This window comes from Elephas maximus, chromosome 4 (genome assembly GCF_024166365.1).
Source record: "Elephas maximus indicus isolate mEleMax1 chromosome 4, mEleMax1 primary haplotype, whole genome shotgun sequence".
Lineage (NCBI taxonomy): Eukaryota > Metazoa > Chordata > Mammalia > Proboscidea > Elephantidae > Elephas > Elephas maximus.
The window spans coordinates 73,306,661-73,323,256 of record NC_064822.1 but is presented as its reverse complement, the minus strand read 5'-3'; the positions used below and the strand labels follow the sequence as shown (position 1 = coordinate 73,323,256).

The 16,596-nt window shown below is 39.4% G+C and overlaps 1 protein-coding gene across 1 annotated transcript in view; it reads left to right on the top strand.

Annotated features, from left to right (window-relative positions):
• The window catches only part of GUCY2C (guanylate cyclase 2C), a 93,341-nt gene that overhangs the window by 23,426 nt on the left and 53,319 nt on the right, over window positions 1-16,596 (top strand). Inside the window, exons 4-6 of the mRNA XM_049881505.1 lie at window positions 2,760-2,975; window positions 4,020-4,141; window positions 6,293-6,389. Of these exons, the coding sequence (XP_049737462.1) occupies window positions 2,760-2,975; window positions 4,020-4,141; window positions 6,293-6,389 (435 nt within the window). The remainder of the gene's footprint in view (window positions 1-2,759; window positions 2,976-4,019; window positions 4,142-6,292; window positions 6,390-16,596) is intronic.

Here is a 16,596-nt window from a genome sequence, read left to right as displayed (position 1 = left end):
AGCATCGAGCAGCTAAAGCAAAAGGAAGAATTCATGAAGTAAAAGAACTGAACAGAAGATTTCAAAGGGCCTCTCGAGAAGACAAAGTAAAGTATTATAATGACATGTGCAAAGAGCTGGAGATGGAAAACCAAAAGGGAAGAATATGCTTGGCGTTTCTCAAGCTGAAAGGACTGAAGAAAAAACTCAAGCCTCGAGTTGCAATAGTGAAGGATTCTATGGGAAAAATATTAAACAATGCAGGAAGCATCAAAAGAAGATGGAAGGAATACACAGTGTCATTATACCAAAAAGAATTAATCCATGTTCAACCATTTCGAAAGGTGGCATATGATCAGGAACCAATGGTAATGAAGGAAGAAGCCCAAGCTGCTCTTAAGGCATTGGTGAAAAACAAGGCTCCAGGAATTGATGGAATATCAATTGAGACATTTCGACAAACAGATGCAGCGCTGGAGGTGCTCACTTATCTATGCCAAGAAATATGGAAGACAGCTTCCTGGCCAACTGACTGGAAGAGATCCATATTTATACCTATTCCCAAGAAAGGTGATCCAACCGAATGTGGAAATTATAGAACAATATCATTAATATCACACATAAGCAAAATTTTGCTGAAGATCATTCAAAAATGGCTGGAGCAGTATATCAACAGGGAACTGCCAGAAATTCAGGCTGGTTTCAGAAGAGGATGTGGAACCAGGGATATCATTGCTGATGTCAGATGGATCCTGGACGAAAGCAGAGAATACCAGAAGGATGCTTACCTGTGTTTTATTGACTATGCAAAGGCATTCGACTGTGTGGATCATAACAAACTATGGACAACACTGCAAAGAATGGGAATTCCAGAACACTTAATTGTGCTCATGAGGAATCTTTACATAGATCAAGAGGCAGTTGTTTGGACAGAACAAGGGGCTACTGATTGGTTTAAAGTCAGGAAAGGTGTGCGTCAGGGTTGTATTCTTTCACCATACCTATTTAATCTGTATGCTGAACAAGTAATATGAGAAGCCGGACTATATGAAGAAGAACGGGGCATCAGGATTGGAGGAAGACTCATTAACAACCTGCATTATGCAGATGACACAACCTTGCTTGCTGAAAGTGAAGAGGACTTGAAGCACTTATTGATGAAGATCAAAGACCACAGCCTTCAGTATGGATTACACCTCAACATAAAAAATACAAAAATCCTCACAACTGGACCAATGAGCAACATCATGATAAAAGGAGAAAAGATTGAAGTTGTCAAGGATTTCGTTTTACTTGGGTCCACAATCAACACCCATGGAAGCAGCAGTCAAGAAATCAAAAGATGCATTGCATTGGGCAAATCTGTTGCAAAGGACCTCTTTAAAGTGTTGAAGAGCAAAGATGTCACCCTGAAGACTAAGGTGTGCCTGACCCAAGCCATGGTATTTTCAGTCACATCATATGCATGTGAAAGCTGGACAATGAATAAGGAAGACCGAAAAAGAGTTGGCGCCTTTGAATTGTGGTGTTGGTGAAGAATATTGACTATACCATGGACTGCCAAAGGAGTGAACAAATCTGTCTTGGAAGAAGCGCGACCAGAATGCTCCTTAGAGGCAAGGATGGCGAGGCTGCATCTTACATACTTTGGACATGTTGTCAGGAGGGATCAGTCCCTGGAGAAGGACATAATGCTTGGCAGAGTACAGGGTCAGCGGAAAAGAGGAAGACCCTCAACAAGGTGGGTTGACACAGTGGCTGCAACAAAGAGCTCAAGCATAACAACAATTGTAAGGATGGTACAGGACCAGGCAGTGTTTCATTCTGTTGTGCATAGGGTTGCTATGAGTCGGAGCCGACTCGACGGCACCTAACAACAACAACAGCAAGGTGTATATGGGTTTTTGTGTGAGAGACTGACTTGATTTGTAAACTTTCGCTTAAAGCACAATAAAAATTATATTTAAAAAAAATACACATTGAGCACCTACATATGAGCGAGGCAGTGTATAAAGCGTTGGAGGTACTGAGGTGCACAAGCCTGACATGGTCCCTGCCTTCATGGAGCTTTCAGTCTAGTGGAGGAGACAGATATTAAACAGATACCCAAATAACTATGTGGTCTTAGGTATCAGAGAAGGTTGATCTGACGGATAAAGAGATATTTAATCTAGGATCTGATGAATGAGTAAGAGTCAGCCAGGCAAAGACACAGGAAACATCATTATTGGCATTTGTCAAGACTTAGAATCAAATTTGATGTGTTTAAAGAACTGCAAGAAGGTCCATGTACTGAGCAAGGGAAGCAGTGATCTTAAAGCCTCAGCTGTTGTCTGTCTCAAAGGCAGCCCATGGAAGAATCAAAAATAATGCAATACATGGAGGGAAATGTACAGAAGACATCTTCTGACTTTGTAATAATTATGGTAGCTAGAGTGGCTCACCTTCTGTTTTCTTAGGTCTATACTTCAAAGCCCATATGTTCTAGCCTATATATCGTGATAACCCAAATGACAAGCCATTTTAGTATAAATCAATTAACCAAGCCAGGTATTCATGAAAATGCCTAAAGTGTCCTTGAGACATAGAAAATGCTTTATCAATGTTGTTTTTAAATTTATCTGTGTGGGAGGACTCCTCTACAACTGAGAAATCTGCTTGAATAGCCCTATTTCATTTTTACCATTTATACGCACATGTTGAAAAAGGTTAAAGAGAGATCTTATTTGTGCTACTAAAGTTAATTTTGATGTTGGTTCCTTTCTCACCTCTTGACATAGCCTTGACACAGAATTGAACTATCCGATGATTTCAGCAGGAAGTTTTGGATTGTCGTGTGACTACAAAGAAACCTTAACCAGGCTGATGTCTCCAGCTAGGAAGTTGATGTACTTTTTGGTTGACTTTTGGAAGGTCAATAATTTGCCATTCAAAAGTTTTTCCTGGAACACAGCATATGTTTTCAAGAACACTACAGAGTCTGAAGACTGTTTCTGGTAAGCAGGGGTATTAATACTGTGCTGGCACTTCACATAGAGAGAAGTCATAGACCCATGGAAGGTTCCTGCTTATTATTAGATGCACCTTCCTTCTGTAACTGCCATGAGAATGGACATAAACCCACTCTTCCACATGCAAATAAAAGCAGCTTGGCCAAAGGAAGCATAATATCATTAGTATGATAACCAGAATATATTGTACTTACAACACTTTTTCTAGTTCTCAAAATACTTTCACGTAAGTTTTATTGACTTCCCATAATAAACTCTCTAAAGGAAATAAGACAAGTAGTACAATCTCCATTTTACAGAAAGGAAAATGAAAACCAGAAGTTAATGTTTTCACATTACTGCGCATGACATGATACCGGAGAATGTGTATGCTGCCTATACCTGCATCAGTTAGAAATAATTTCTTTCACAGCTGTTCAGAGAAACAAGGTGGGAGTAGGGGAGAAAACAGAATCAACAAGCACCATTGCAACATTCACTCAGCTCCAGCAAAGGTAGCAGAGGAAATCTTTCGGTTGGATTACCAACTGTACCTCCCGGATCCTACTTAGTTCTGCAGCCTCCCTCCACCTAAGTATGCAGAAGGCTGAGATGGGGTATCACCTGCAATTAAAATCTAGGGAACTACAAGAATCAATCCTAAGGTCTCACCTAGAGACTTTGGCGTGAACTTAGAACACACAAAAGTCCATTTCACACAGAGGAGATATCAGTCCTATCAGTTCTGAATTTTGTACTATTGATTCAAAGATTTCAACTTTCCAGTGATAATGGGACTGTTTATAGAATAGAGTAGAACCTTCCTTCTGCAAATAGCAGGAAGCCATAATAAGGGAGCCACCAAATTACTACTACTTGTATATATATTGTGTTAGCTATCTATTGTGTGTACTGTCTATTGTGTTAATAATGGAAATGAATTTTAGAGAAACAAGTGCCAGGAGAGATCTGTAAATGATGAGTGAAGGGCATGGAAGGCTGGAAAGAAACTAAGCTTGTTTCTTAGAGATTCTCTTTTCCCCGTTTCAGGTACCTCAATGCACTGGAGGCTGGAGTTTCCTATTTTCATGAGAAACTTGTCTTCAAAGATATGTTAAGACGAGATGACCAGTTTCAGAATATCTTAATGGACCCAAACAGGAAAAGTAATGGTAAGAAGACGTCTCAGTCTGGGTTCCCTAGAGAAGCAAAACCAGTAAAGCATATAAATGTATATAAAACAACCCACTGCTGCCGAGTCGATTCTGACTCATAGCGACCCTATAGGACAGAGTAGAACTGCCCCATAGAGTTTCCAAGGAGTGCCTGGTGGATTCGAACTGCTGACCTTTTGGTTAGCAGCCATAGCACTTAACTAAATATATATAGAGAGAGATTTATATCAAGGAAATGGTTCAAGCGGTTGTAGAGACTGGAACATCCCAAGTCCATGGGTCAGGCTTCTCCTGATTCACGTACCCACAGGGGCTGGTGAACCCAAGATTGGTAGGTCAGAGAGCAGCTGTTGCTCACAGGCTGTGAAGATCAACAAATCCTCAGATCAGCAGCCAAGACCACAGGTAAGCTGCTAGCTCAAGTCCCAAGTAACAGGGGTCAGGCGAACAGGAGTCAGCTGCAGGATCCAAAGCAAGTAAAAGCCCAAGAGCCTTGCCAGAATGTCCACTTGTATTCAATGCAGGCCACACGCCTAAGGAAACTCCCTTTCAACTGACTGGCTACTCACAGCACATCATATCATGGGTGTGATCACATTATATCAAATCTCAGCATGGAAGTGTTTACAATATCATGTGACTACCAAACCACTGAGAATCATGGCCCAGCTAAGTTGACACACAATCTTAACACAAGATGAAGATAATTTTTTTTTGCCAATTTCTTCCTCATGACTACCGCCTCCTTATGAGTCATTTTGACAAAGCTATCACCTCAGAGCTCTCATCATTACCTCCATAATTTTGTAGGTTTTGGGGGATCTGTAGTTGCATGCAGCTCCATCATATTGTTTCTTTGGTTGATTAAAACTTTACCTTCTAAGAGAAAACAGAAAAATGGTGTTGAGCAATGAAGTAACAATGGTGGTAAAAGTCAGCTTCATTAAACCTAAATGGTACCATGACTCACCATTAGTAAATTGTTTTAAGTTCACCTCAATCCAACATACTATTTGATTTGTGACTAATTCTTACACATTCTAACTCTGGTCCCCCTGGTGACCAAGAGGATATATTTACTTATAGCTGTCCTCGGCAAAATTACAAGGTAAGCAAAGATTGTCTTACTGCCCTCTCACTTTCCTTTAATATCTCCCTAAGTCACTTGCCCAGTGATCTCCCAGCTAGAGGCCAAATGTGGAAGGCCAATGGAATACAATCATCCTCACTAAGATGTTAGATAATATTTTGCACTGCCCACAGGAATCTCTTTACAAACAAGAATGCTTCAGGAACAAAGGAATCAGTTGTGGGAATTTCCTGCAAGGGAAGATGCTTGCTTGGCAGGATTTCCTCATATCACTCAAATCATCATCTATTGTCATTACCAAGCATTTGTTGTATTAAGAACCTACCACTTGCAAAACATTGACCAAGATATGGAAAAAAACAGAAGTATAAAATTATTCATGTCCCTAAAGAGTTTGCAAGCCAGTTGAGCAGCATGTCCCATAAAAAGATCCAACGAAGTGTCGGCCAACTACTCTTACCTGTAAAGCCATGCATTTGGGAAGTGGCTGGCTGCAAGTAGTGACAGAACTTACAGAGTCAGATTGGACTCTGACATTGAAATCACAAAGACTAAGTTCTGAATTCAGAAGCTACAGACAAGGCCCAAGGAAACTTCTTAGAACGATTTAATTATCTCTTCTCACATTAACTTTTACCATATCCTTTTCAACCACTTTTACAAATAGTAATATGCATTTCACTGATCTGTGAAAATAGTTATTGTAAACACTCAAGCCTGGTGTAATGGAATAAGCACTGAGGCAGGAGTTGCAATCTTGAAGATCAGAGCTATTTCTGTCATCTACTAGCTCTTTGACCCTTTGGCATCTAGGCTTCAGCCTCTTTATGAAATTAAAGAGATGGACTAGATGACTCTTTTAAAGTCCTACACAGTTATATTCTGACTCTATGACTGCAAATGCAAGAAAAAAAAAGGAGAATTGAGGAGTTAGTTTTAATCTTTTTTTGAAAAATGTTGCGTAGATATGCTTGGATCCAAATTCAGGCAGCTGACTCACTCCCTGTTTGTGTGTAATGCATTGTACATTTTTCTTTGTTTTGACCTCTCTTCTCCAGTGATTGTCATGTGTGGTAGGCCAGACTTCATCTACTCCCTCAAGGGTGACCGGCAAGTGGCTGAAGACACTGTCATCATTCTAGTGGATCTATTCAAGTAGGTATAATATTTGGAAGAACTCTTTTTTTTTTTTTTTCAAAATGGAAATAATCCAAAGATTTCCAGGAGACACATTCCTTTTTCACTTGTTTGGCCAGCTTCTTACGGAGCTCAGTACTTGAACTAGTTTTTCATGCCTTCTTCATCACATTCTCTTGCTTATTTCATCAATTATGGCCGTTGACATCTCTCAAACCCAGTGCCGTCGAGTCAATTCTGACTCATAGCAACCCTATAGGACAGAGTAGAACTGCCCCATAGAGTTTCCAAGGAGTGCCTGGCGGATTCGAACTGCTGACCCTTTGGTTGGCAGCCATAGCACTTAACCACTACGCCACCAGGGTTTCCGTTGACACCTTTATCATGTTTAAATACAATTATGGCCCCTTGACACCTCTATTATGTTTAAGTACAACAGGCCTGCTCAGTCAACACAGGGTTATGATCTCCAGCCTATTTTTAAGGTCTTCATCTAGGCAGTGATAAATCAACTGATAACCTAGTAATATTATTCCTGGAATAAGGGCCATATTTGTCCCTTCAATCGCTAATGGCCTTTGGTCCTCCTCTGGTAAGAAGAAAGTTTCAGTTAAATGAGCCAATTTGTACAATTATTCTTTTGCCCTCTATGGCATCATCTCTGGTTGGTGATACTTTGCTCCTCCCTTCTCTGGAGACAGAAAATTCTGGACCAGAACTACCTTTTTTTTTAAACCCTTCTTTTTACAACTAATCTTCTAATATGGTGGAGACCATACTAACAAACTCTGCCAAGGTAAGATTCAGGTGAGACTAAGCTTAAAGGTGTCGCTGGTGGTGCCTGTGCTCCTTGCACCCATCGGCTAGATCACATGACTCCCCTTGCTGACTGGATCATTAATCATGACCTGTCTGTATTCAGATCAGATGCTATTACTACACTAAAAGGAAAAAAAAAAAAAAAAGTTGCTGTCAAGTCGATCCCTACTGATAGAGACCCTGTAGGGCAGAATAGAGCTGCTCCTTAGGGTTTGCAAGGAGTGGCTGGTAGATTCAAACTGCCAACATTTTGGTTAGCAGCCATAGCTCTTAACCACTATACCACCAGGGGTCTGTTACTACACTAGACTTTCCCATATTTGTCTAGTCATTCCTCCCACACTAAGCATGCATTTTACAGCATGAAGAAAAACAAAGCCTAGGAGCTGCAGGCCTATTTGCTATATATTCAAGAAAATAATTCAGTCAGTCAGTTTAGCATTTTAGCTGTAGAAGTCCACAAAACAAGATTGTCAATGTTTTAGTCATAAAATCACATTGATTTTAAAAGCTGCTTTGCTCTCTGCAAGGAGTCCTCAGCGCGGTCACGTTTGCGTAATTTTACTTTCAGCAAATCTTCAGTCATCTGCCAGAGAGCTGGTATGCCTTTGTTAATATTACCAAAGAACATCTGGCAATTTTTTTTTTTTTACTATAATTCTTTTTAGTCCTAAAACTGCCAAAACATGATACGTAAGTCAAATTTCAGCCATTCCGACAATATAGTCATTTTAACACCTTAATAATTTTTTATGCAGTATTGTTCCTAGGCAAGAGTTCTACATTATTATTTTTTTAATATTTTATTGTCTTTTAGGTGAAATCTTACATAGCAAATTAGGTTCTCATTTAACAAATTTTATACAGCTTGTTCCAGGACATTGATTACATTTTTCACAGCGTGTCAACGTTCTCATTATTTCCATTCTTTTTGTCTTATTTACGTTAGTCTAGCTTCTCCGTCCCTCCTTAGCTTCTCCTCTCTGCTTTAGGGTAAGTGTTGACCGTTTGATCTCATATAGTTGATTATATAAGAGGGTAAAATATTCGCAGATGATACTGTTTGTTTTATAAGCCAATCTATATTACTTGGATGAAAGGTGACCATCGGGAGTGGCTTCAGTTCCTAGTTCAATGGGTATCTTAGGGCGATAGTCTCAGGGTTCCTTCTAGTCTCTATTGGTCCAGTAAGTCTGGCCTTTTTTAAAAATTTGAGTTTTGTTCTACATTTCTCTCCCATTTTAACAGGGACCTTCTATTTTTTCCCTGGTCAGAATGGTTAGTAGTGGTAGCCGGGCACCATTTAGTTCTTCTGGTCTCAGGCTAGATGAAGCTGTGGACTAATTTCTTCTTTGAGTCCTTGGTTTCCTTCATTCTCTTTTGCTCCAGATAAGTAGAGAACAAAAGGTGTATCTTAGATAGCCACTCACAAGCTTTTAAGATCCCAGATGCTACTCACCAAACTAGGATGTAGAACTTTATCTATGAACTATGTTATGCCAATTGACCGAGTTATCCCATGAGCCTATGGTCCCAAACCTTCAAACCCAGTAAACCAATCCCACGAGATGTTTGGTTATGTCTAGGAAGTATTTGTAACTGTGGCCCCAATGCAGATTACTATAAACATGAATATACATGCAGTGCACATAAACATGTATGTACATATGCCTACAGATGCACACCTGTACATGCACACCTATATACTCACATGTCTACCTGTATAACTGCATACATATTTTTTTGGTTGTTATTGTTATTGCTGAGAATCGTATTTACTGAAATTGTCTCTTATTCCTGCATACTTGTTAGTGTCTTCATTTATTTTGGACAAATTGTATAGACTTCACCCATATTGGGTATTGCCTTTCCCATCGCCCAAAATAACAAGAGTCATTTTTACTGTCTAGAAAGTGATTCCCCACCTCCATTCCTGCTAACCATCGAAGAATGTTGCTTTCTTTGTGTATACCTATTCTTGATTTTTTATAAAAGTAAGACCATACAATATTTGTCCTTTTGTGATTGACTTATTTCACTAAGGATAATGTCCTCCAGATTCATCTGTGTTATGTTTTTCGGATTCCTCATTATTCTTTATAGTTGTGTTATCCTTTCATCTGTTGATAGGTACTTCAGTTGTTTCCATCTTTTTGCTACTGTGAATAATGCTACAATGAACATAGGTGTTCATATGTCTATTTGTGTCACTGCTCCTATATCTCTAGGACATATACCTAGGAGTGGGATTGCTGAATCATAAGGTATTTCTAGCTTTTTGAGGAAGCACCATTCTGTTTTCCATAATGGTTGTACCATTTTACACTCCCACCTGCAGTACATAAGAGTCCCAACTTTGGTGAGTGGCATCTGGGGTTATAAAAGCTTGCGAGCAGCTGTCTAAGATACATCAATTGGTACCACCCCACTCAAAGCAAAAGAGAATGAAGAAAACCAAAGACCCAAGGAAAATACTAGCCCAAAGGACTAAAGGACCAAATGAACTAGAGCCTCCACCAGCCTGAGACTAGAAGAACTAGATGGTACCAGGCTACCACCAATGACTACTCTGACAGGGACACAACAGAGAGTCCCAGACAAAGCAGGAGAAAAATGTAGAACAGAACTCAAATTCACATAAAAAGACCAGACTTAATGGACTGACAGAGACTGGAGGAACCCCGAAACTATGGGCCCTAGATGCTCTGTTAACCCAGAACTGAAACCATTCCTGAAGCCCACTCTTCAGACAAAGATTAAAAACCAAACCCCTTGCCATCGAGTCAATTTCAACTCATAGCGACCCTATAAGGCAGAGTAGAACTGCCCCATAGGGTTTGCAAGGAGCACCTGACGGATACAAACTGCAAACCTATTGGTTAGCAGCCGAACTCTTAACCATGACACCACCAGGGTTTCTAGACAAAGATTAGACAGGACTATAAAATAACAAATAATACATGTGAGGAATGTTCTTCTTAGTTCAATCAGATATATGAGACCAAATGGGCAGCTCCTGTCCAAAAGCAAGATGAGAAGGCAGGAAGGGACAGAAACTGGTCAAATGGACACAAGGAACCTGGGGTGGAAAGGGGTGAGTGTGCTGTCACATTGTGGGGATTGCAACTACACAAAACAATATGTATATACATTTTTGAATCAGAAATTAACTTGAGCTGTAAACTTTCACCTAAAGCACAATGAAAATAAATAAATAAAAATATATTGAGGGTCCAATCCTCCCACACCCTTGCCAGCATTTGTTGTTTTCCTTTTTTTTTGATCATTGCCATTTTTGCAGGAGTGAGATGGTATCTCATTGTAGTTTTGATTTGCATCTCCCTAATTGCTAATGACCACGAGCATCTTTTCATGTATTTGTTGGTCACCTGAATGTCCTCTTCGATGAAGTCAGTTCATGTTCTTTGCTCATTTTGTGATTGGATTGTTTGTCTTTTTTGTTGTTGGGTTGTTGAAATTTTCCGTATATTTTAGAGATTAGACTCATATCAGACATGCCATTGCCAAAGATTTTTTTCCCAGTCTGTAGATTCTCTTTATGCTCTCTTGGTAAAGTCTTTTGATGAGCATAAGTATTTAATTTTTAGGAGGCCCCAGTTATCTAATTTATCTTCTATTGTTCTTGAATTTTTATTTTTGTTTGATAGACTATTTACATCAAAAATTAGGTCCCTTAGTTTTGACCCTATGTTTTCTTCCAGGAATTTCATAGTTTTAGCTTTAACATTTAGGTCTTTGATCCATTTTGAGTTAGTTTTTGTGTGTGGTATAAGTTATGGATCCTAACTCATTTTTCTGCATGTGGATATCCAGGCTTCCCAGCGCTATTTGTTAAAGAGACAGTTTCCACCCCATTGAATGGACTTTGACACTGCGTCAAAGATAAACTGCCCATAGATGGATAGACTTACTGCTGGGTTCTCAATTCTATTCCATTGGTCTATGTGTCTGTTTTGAACCAGTACCAGGCTGTTTTGATTACCATGGCTATATAATAAGTTTTGAAATTGGGAAGTGAGAGGCTTCCTATTTTCTTCTTCTTCTTCAAAATTGCTTTAGCTATTTGAGGCCTCCTTCATTTCCACATTAAGTTGGGAGATTGATTTTTCCATTTCATTAAAGAATGTTTTTGGGATTTGGATCTGGACTGCATTATATCTATAGATAGCTTTTGGTAGTACTGACATTTTCACAATGTTAAGTCTTCCAATCCATGAGCTTGGAAAGTTTTTCATTTATGTAGATCTCTTTTCGTTTCTTGTAGTAGTGTTTTATGGTTTTCCTTTTATAAGTCTTTTAAGTCCCTGGTTAGGTTTGTTCCTAGGTATTTTATCTTTTGGGGGGCTATTGTGATTGGTATTGATTTCCTATTCAGAGTCCTCCTTGTTAGTACAGAGGAACCCAACTGATTTTTGTGTGTTGATCTTGTACTCTGCCACTTTGCTGAATCCTTTCTTCTGGTAACTTTATGTGGAGTCTCTGGAATTTTCTATGTATAGGATCATGTCATATGTGAATAAGGATAGTTTTCTTTCTTTCCAATGCGGATACCCTTTATTTTCCTTTCTTGCCTTAGCGCTGTAGCTGGAACTTCCAGTACAAAATTGAATAAGAGTGGCAATAAAAGACATCCTTGTCTTGCTCTTGTTCTCAAGAGGAATACTCTCAATCTTTCTCCATTGAGAATAATGTTGGCTGTGGGTTTTGCATATATGCCCTTAATTAAGCTGAGAAATTTCTCTTCTATTCCTATTTGCTGAGGGTTTTTATCAGGAAAAGGTTTTGGATTTTATCAAATGCCTTTTCTGCATCTATTGAGATGATCATGTGATTCTTTTGTTTTATTTATGTGGTGAATTATGTTGATTGATTTTCTAATGTTGAACCATCTTTGCACCCCCTTGTATGAATCCTATTTGTTCATGATGTTTTATTGTTACTTTTTGATACTGTGTTGAATTTTGTTAGCTAGAATTTTGTTGAGAATTTCTGCATCTATATTCATGAGGGATATAGGTCAGTAATTTTCTATTATCATGATGTCTTTGCCTGGCTTTGGTATCATGCTGCCTCATATAATGAATTAGGGAGTATTCCTTCCTTTTCTATGTTCTGATATAGTTTGAATAGGATTGGTGTCAACTCTTTTCTGAATGTTTGGCAGAATTCTCCAGGGAAGCCATCTAGGTTGGGGCTTTTTTCTTTCTTTCTTTCTTTTTTATTTCTGAGGCATGGCTTAGTGAATACAAACCACACATTAGGAGTCAGAAAGGAGGGTACCAGTCTCCACTTTTCACTTGGTTTGCTGGATGACCCTAGACAACTCATTTGTTCTATTCCAGATTGCATGTATGATACCCCGTAATGTGCCAAGGACTGTGCTCAGTGGTGGGTATACGGGGATAAACAATAAACCTCAGTGCCATAGCCACTTAATTCAGGCTGTGAAGAGGGACAGGAGGTACTATGGGACCTCACCAAAGGGCCACTTAGTCCAGTCTTGGGGAATCTGGCAAGGCTCCTTTCAAAGGAGGTGCCACTTGAGCTGGGGTTTGAAGGACAAGAAGAAATTGGACAGTTGGATGTGTTTAGGGTGGAGGTGTGTGTGAGGTGTGGGTGATACGCTAGGCAAGAGGTCACTTCCAACTTATGGCTACCCTATGTGTGTCAGAGTAGAGCTGTGCCATATGGCCGGCAAAGCCTAAAAATATTTATTTTCTGATTCCTTACAGTTTTTTGACCCTTACTATAGATCAGTGTGTCTCAAAGTTTAATGCACATACAAGTCACCAGGCAATCTTATTAAAACACCAGTTCTAATTCAGTAGGTCCGGATGGAGCTGTACATAGGGATACAGATGAGAAGCAGGGGTATCAAGGAGCCCTGTGCACATGTGTGCACACAGGTGAGTGTGTTTCGTGTGTGTGTGTGTGTGTGCACAATATGTACGTGGGGAAGCTGCAGGGGGGCAGTGAAGCTTAGAGACTGGCAAGAACCATTCCTACAGAGTCTGAGTTCATTTTAAAGGTTATGGAAAGATGCTGAAGAATGTTGAGCAAGTCCCTGACCTGACTAGAGTTGCCTGATGGAGCCTCGCCCTGCCACTCAAAATGTGGTCCTCAGACAACACTTTTGCCACCACCCAGGAGCTTGTTAGAAACACAGGGTCTCAGCTCCACCAGGACCTACTGAATCAGAACTGGCACTTTTTTTTTTTTAAATAATTTTTATTGTGCTTTAAGTGAAAGTTTACAAATCAAGTCAGTCTCTCACACAAAAACCCATATACACCTTGCTACACACTCCCAATTATTCTCCCTCTAAAAAAAAAAAAAAAAAATTTTTTTTGAGACAGCCCGCTCTCTCCCTCCACTCTTCTCTTTTTGTGTCCATTTTGCCAGCTTCTAATCCCCTCTCATCTCCCCTCCAGGCAGGAGATGCCAACATAGCCTCAAGTGTCCACCTGATCCAAGAAGCTCACTCCTCACCAGCATCCTTCTCCAACCCATTGTCCAGTCCAATCCATGTGTGAAGAGTTGGCTTCGGGAATGGTTCCTGTCCTGGGCCAACAGAAGGTCTGGAGGCCATGACCACAGGGGTCCTTCTAGTCTCAGTCAGACCATTAAGTCTGGTCTTATGAGAATTTGGGGTCTGCATCCCACTGCTCTCCTACTCCCTTAGGGGTTCTCTGTTGTGTTCCCTGTCAGGGCAGTCATCGGTTGTAGCTGGGCAACATCTGGTTCTTCTGGTCTCAGGACGATGTAGTCTCTGGTTCATGTGTCCCTTTCCGTCTCTTGGGCTCGTAATCGCCTTGTGTCCTTGATGTTCTTCATTCTCCTTTGATCCAGGTGGGTTGGGACCAACTGATGCATCTTAGATGGCTGCTTGCTAGCATTTAAGACCCCAGACGCTACTCTTCAAAGTGGGATGAAGAATGTTTTCTTAATAGATTTTATTATGCCAATTGACTTAGATGTCCCCTGAAACCATGGTCCCCAGACCCCTGCCCCTGCTATGCTGGCCTTCGAAGCATTCAGTTTATTCAGGAAACTTCTTTGCTTTTGGTTTAGTCCAATTGTGCTGACCTCCCCTGAATTGTGTGCTGTCTTTCCCTTCACCTAAAGTAGTTCTTATCTACTATCTAATTAGTGAATGTCCCCTCCCTCCCTCCCTCCCCCCCCATAACCTCCAAAGAATGTTTTCTTCTCAGTTTAAACTATTTCTCAAGTTCTTATAATAGTGGTCTTATACAATATTTGTCCTTTTGCAACTGACTAATTTCACTCAGCATAATGCTTCCCAGATTCCTCCACATTACGAAATGTTTCACAGATTCATCGTTGTTCCTTACCGATGTGTAGTATTCCATTGTGTGAATATACCATAATTTATTTATCTATTCATCCATTGATGGGTACCTTGGTTGCTTCCATCTTTTTGCTATTGTAAACAGTGCTGCATTAAAATTGGTGTGCGTATATCTGCTTGTGTAGAGGCTCTCATTTCTCTAGGATATATTCCAAGGAGTGGGATTGCTGGATCGTATGGTAGTTTTATTTCTAGCTTTTTAAGGAAGTGCCAAATCGATTTCCAAAGTGTTTGTACCATTTGACATTCCCACTAGCAGTGTAGAAGTGTTCCAATCTCTCCACAGCCTCTCCAACATGCATTATTTTGTGTTTTTGGATTAATGCCAGCCTTGTTGGAGTGACATGAAATCTCATTGTAGTTTTGATCTGCAATTCTCTAATGGCTAATGATCATGAACATTTCCTCATATATCCGTTAGCTACCTGAATGTCTTCTTTAGTGAAGTGTCTATTCATATCTTTTGCCCATTTTTTTAATTGGGTTATTTGTCTTTTTGCAGTTGAGTTTTTGCAGTATCATGCAGATTTTAGAGATCAGGCGCTGATCAGAAATATAATAGCTAAAAACCTTTTCCCAGTCTGTAGGTAGTCTTTTTACTCTTTTGCTGAAGTCTTTGGATGAGCATAGGTGTTTGATTTTTAGGAGCTCCCACTTATCTAGTTTTTCTTCTGCATTCTTTATAATGTTTTGTATACTGTTAATGCCATGTATTAGGGCTCCTAACATTGTCCCTATTTTTTCTTCCATGATCTTTATCGTTTTAGATTTTATATTTAGGTCTTTGATCCATTTTGAGCTCCTTTTTGTTCATGGAGTGAGGTATGGGTCTTGTTTCATTTTTTTGCAGATGGATATCCAGTTATGCAAGCACCATTTGTTAAAGACTGTCTTTTCCCCATTTAACTGTTTTGGGGCCTTTGTCAAGTATCAACTGGTCATATGTGGATGGATTTATGTCTGGATTCTCAATTCTGTTCCATTGGTCCATGTATCTGTTATTGTACCAGTACCAGGCTGTTTTGACTACTGTGGCCATATAATAGGTTCTAAAATCAGGTAAAGTAAGGCCTCCCACGTTGGCTTCTTTTCCAGTAATGCCTTATTTATCCGGGGCCTCTTTCCCTTCCATATGAAGTTGTTGATTTGTTTCTCCATCTCATTAGGTTGGGGCTTTTTTATTGGCAGTTTTCACGACAGTTTCACTTTCTTCTTTTGTTAATGGGGCTGTTCAAATTTTCTATCACTATTTGTGTTAGTTTAGGTAGGTAGTGTGTTTTTAGAAAAATGTCCATTTCTTCTAGGTTTGCAAATTTGTTAGAGTACAGTTTTTCATAGTATTCCGTTATGATTCTTTTTATCTCAGCTGGTTCTGTTGTAATGTCACCCATCTCATTTCTTATTTTGGTTATTTGCCTTTTCTTTTTTTTCCTTTGTCAGTTTGGCCAATAGTGTGTTGATTTTTTTATATTCTTTTTTAGAACCAACTTCTAGTCTTGTTGATTCTATTGTTTTTCTGTTTTCTATTTCATTTATTTCTGCTCTGATCTTTATTATTTCCTTTTTTCTGCTGACTGTGGACCTCTTTTGCTGCTTCTTTTCTATTTGTTTGAGTTACAGGGGTGAGATATTGATTTTGGCCCTTCTTTTTTGCTGTGTGCATTTATTGCTATAAATTCTCCTCTGAGCACTTTTGTTGCTGTGTCCCAAAGGTTTGATATGTTGTGTTTTCATTCTCATTTGATTCTAAGAATTTTTTAATTTTGTTTTTAATTTCTTCTACTATCCAATAGGTTTAAAGTAAGGTGTTATTCAATTGCCATGTATTTAATTTTTTCCTTGTTCTTTCTTTTTTTGATTTCTAGTTTTAAAGCATTATGATTAGAGAAGATGCTTTGTAGTATTTCAATGTTTTTTAATTTGCTGAGGCTTGCTTTGTGTTCTATATATGGTCTAGATATTCTATTCTGGAGAATGACCCGTGTATGTTGGAGAAGAGTGTGTACTATGCTGCTG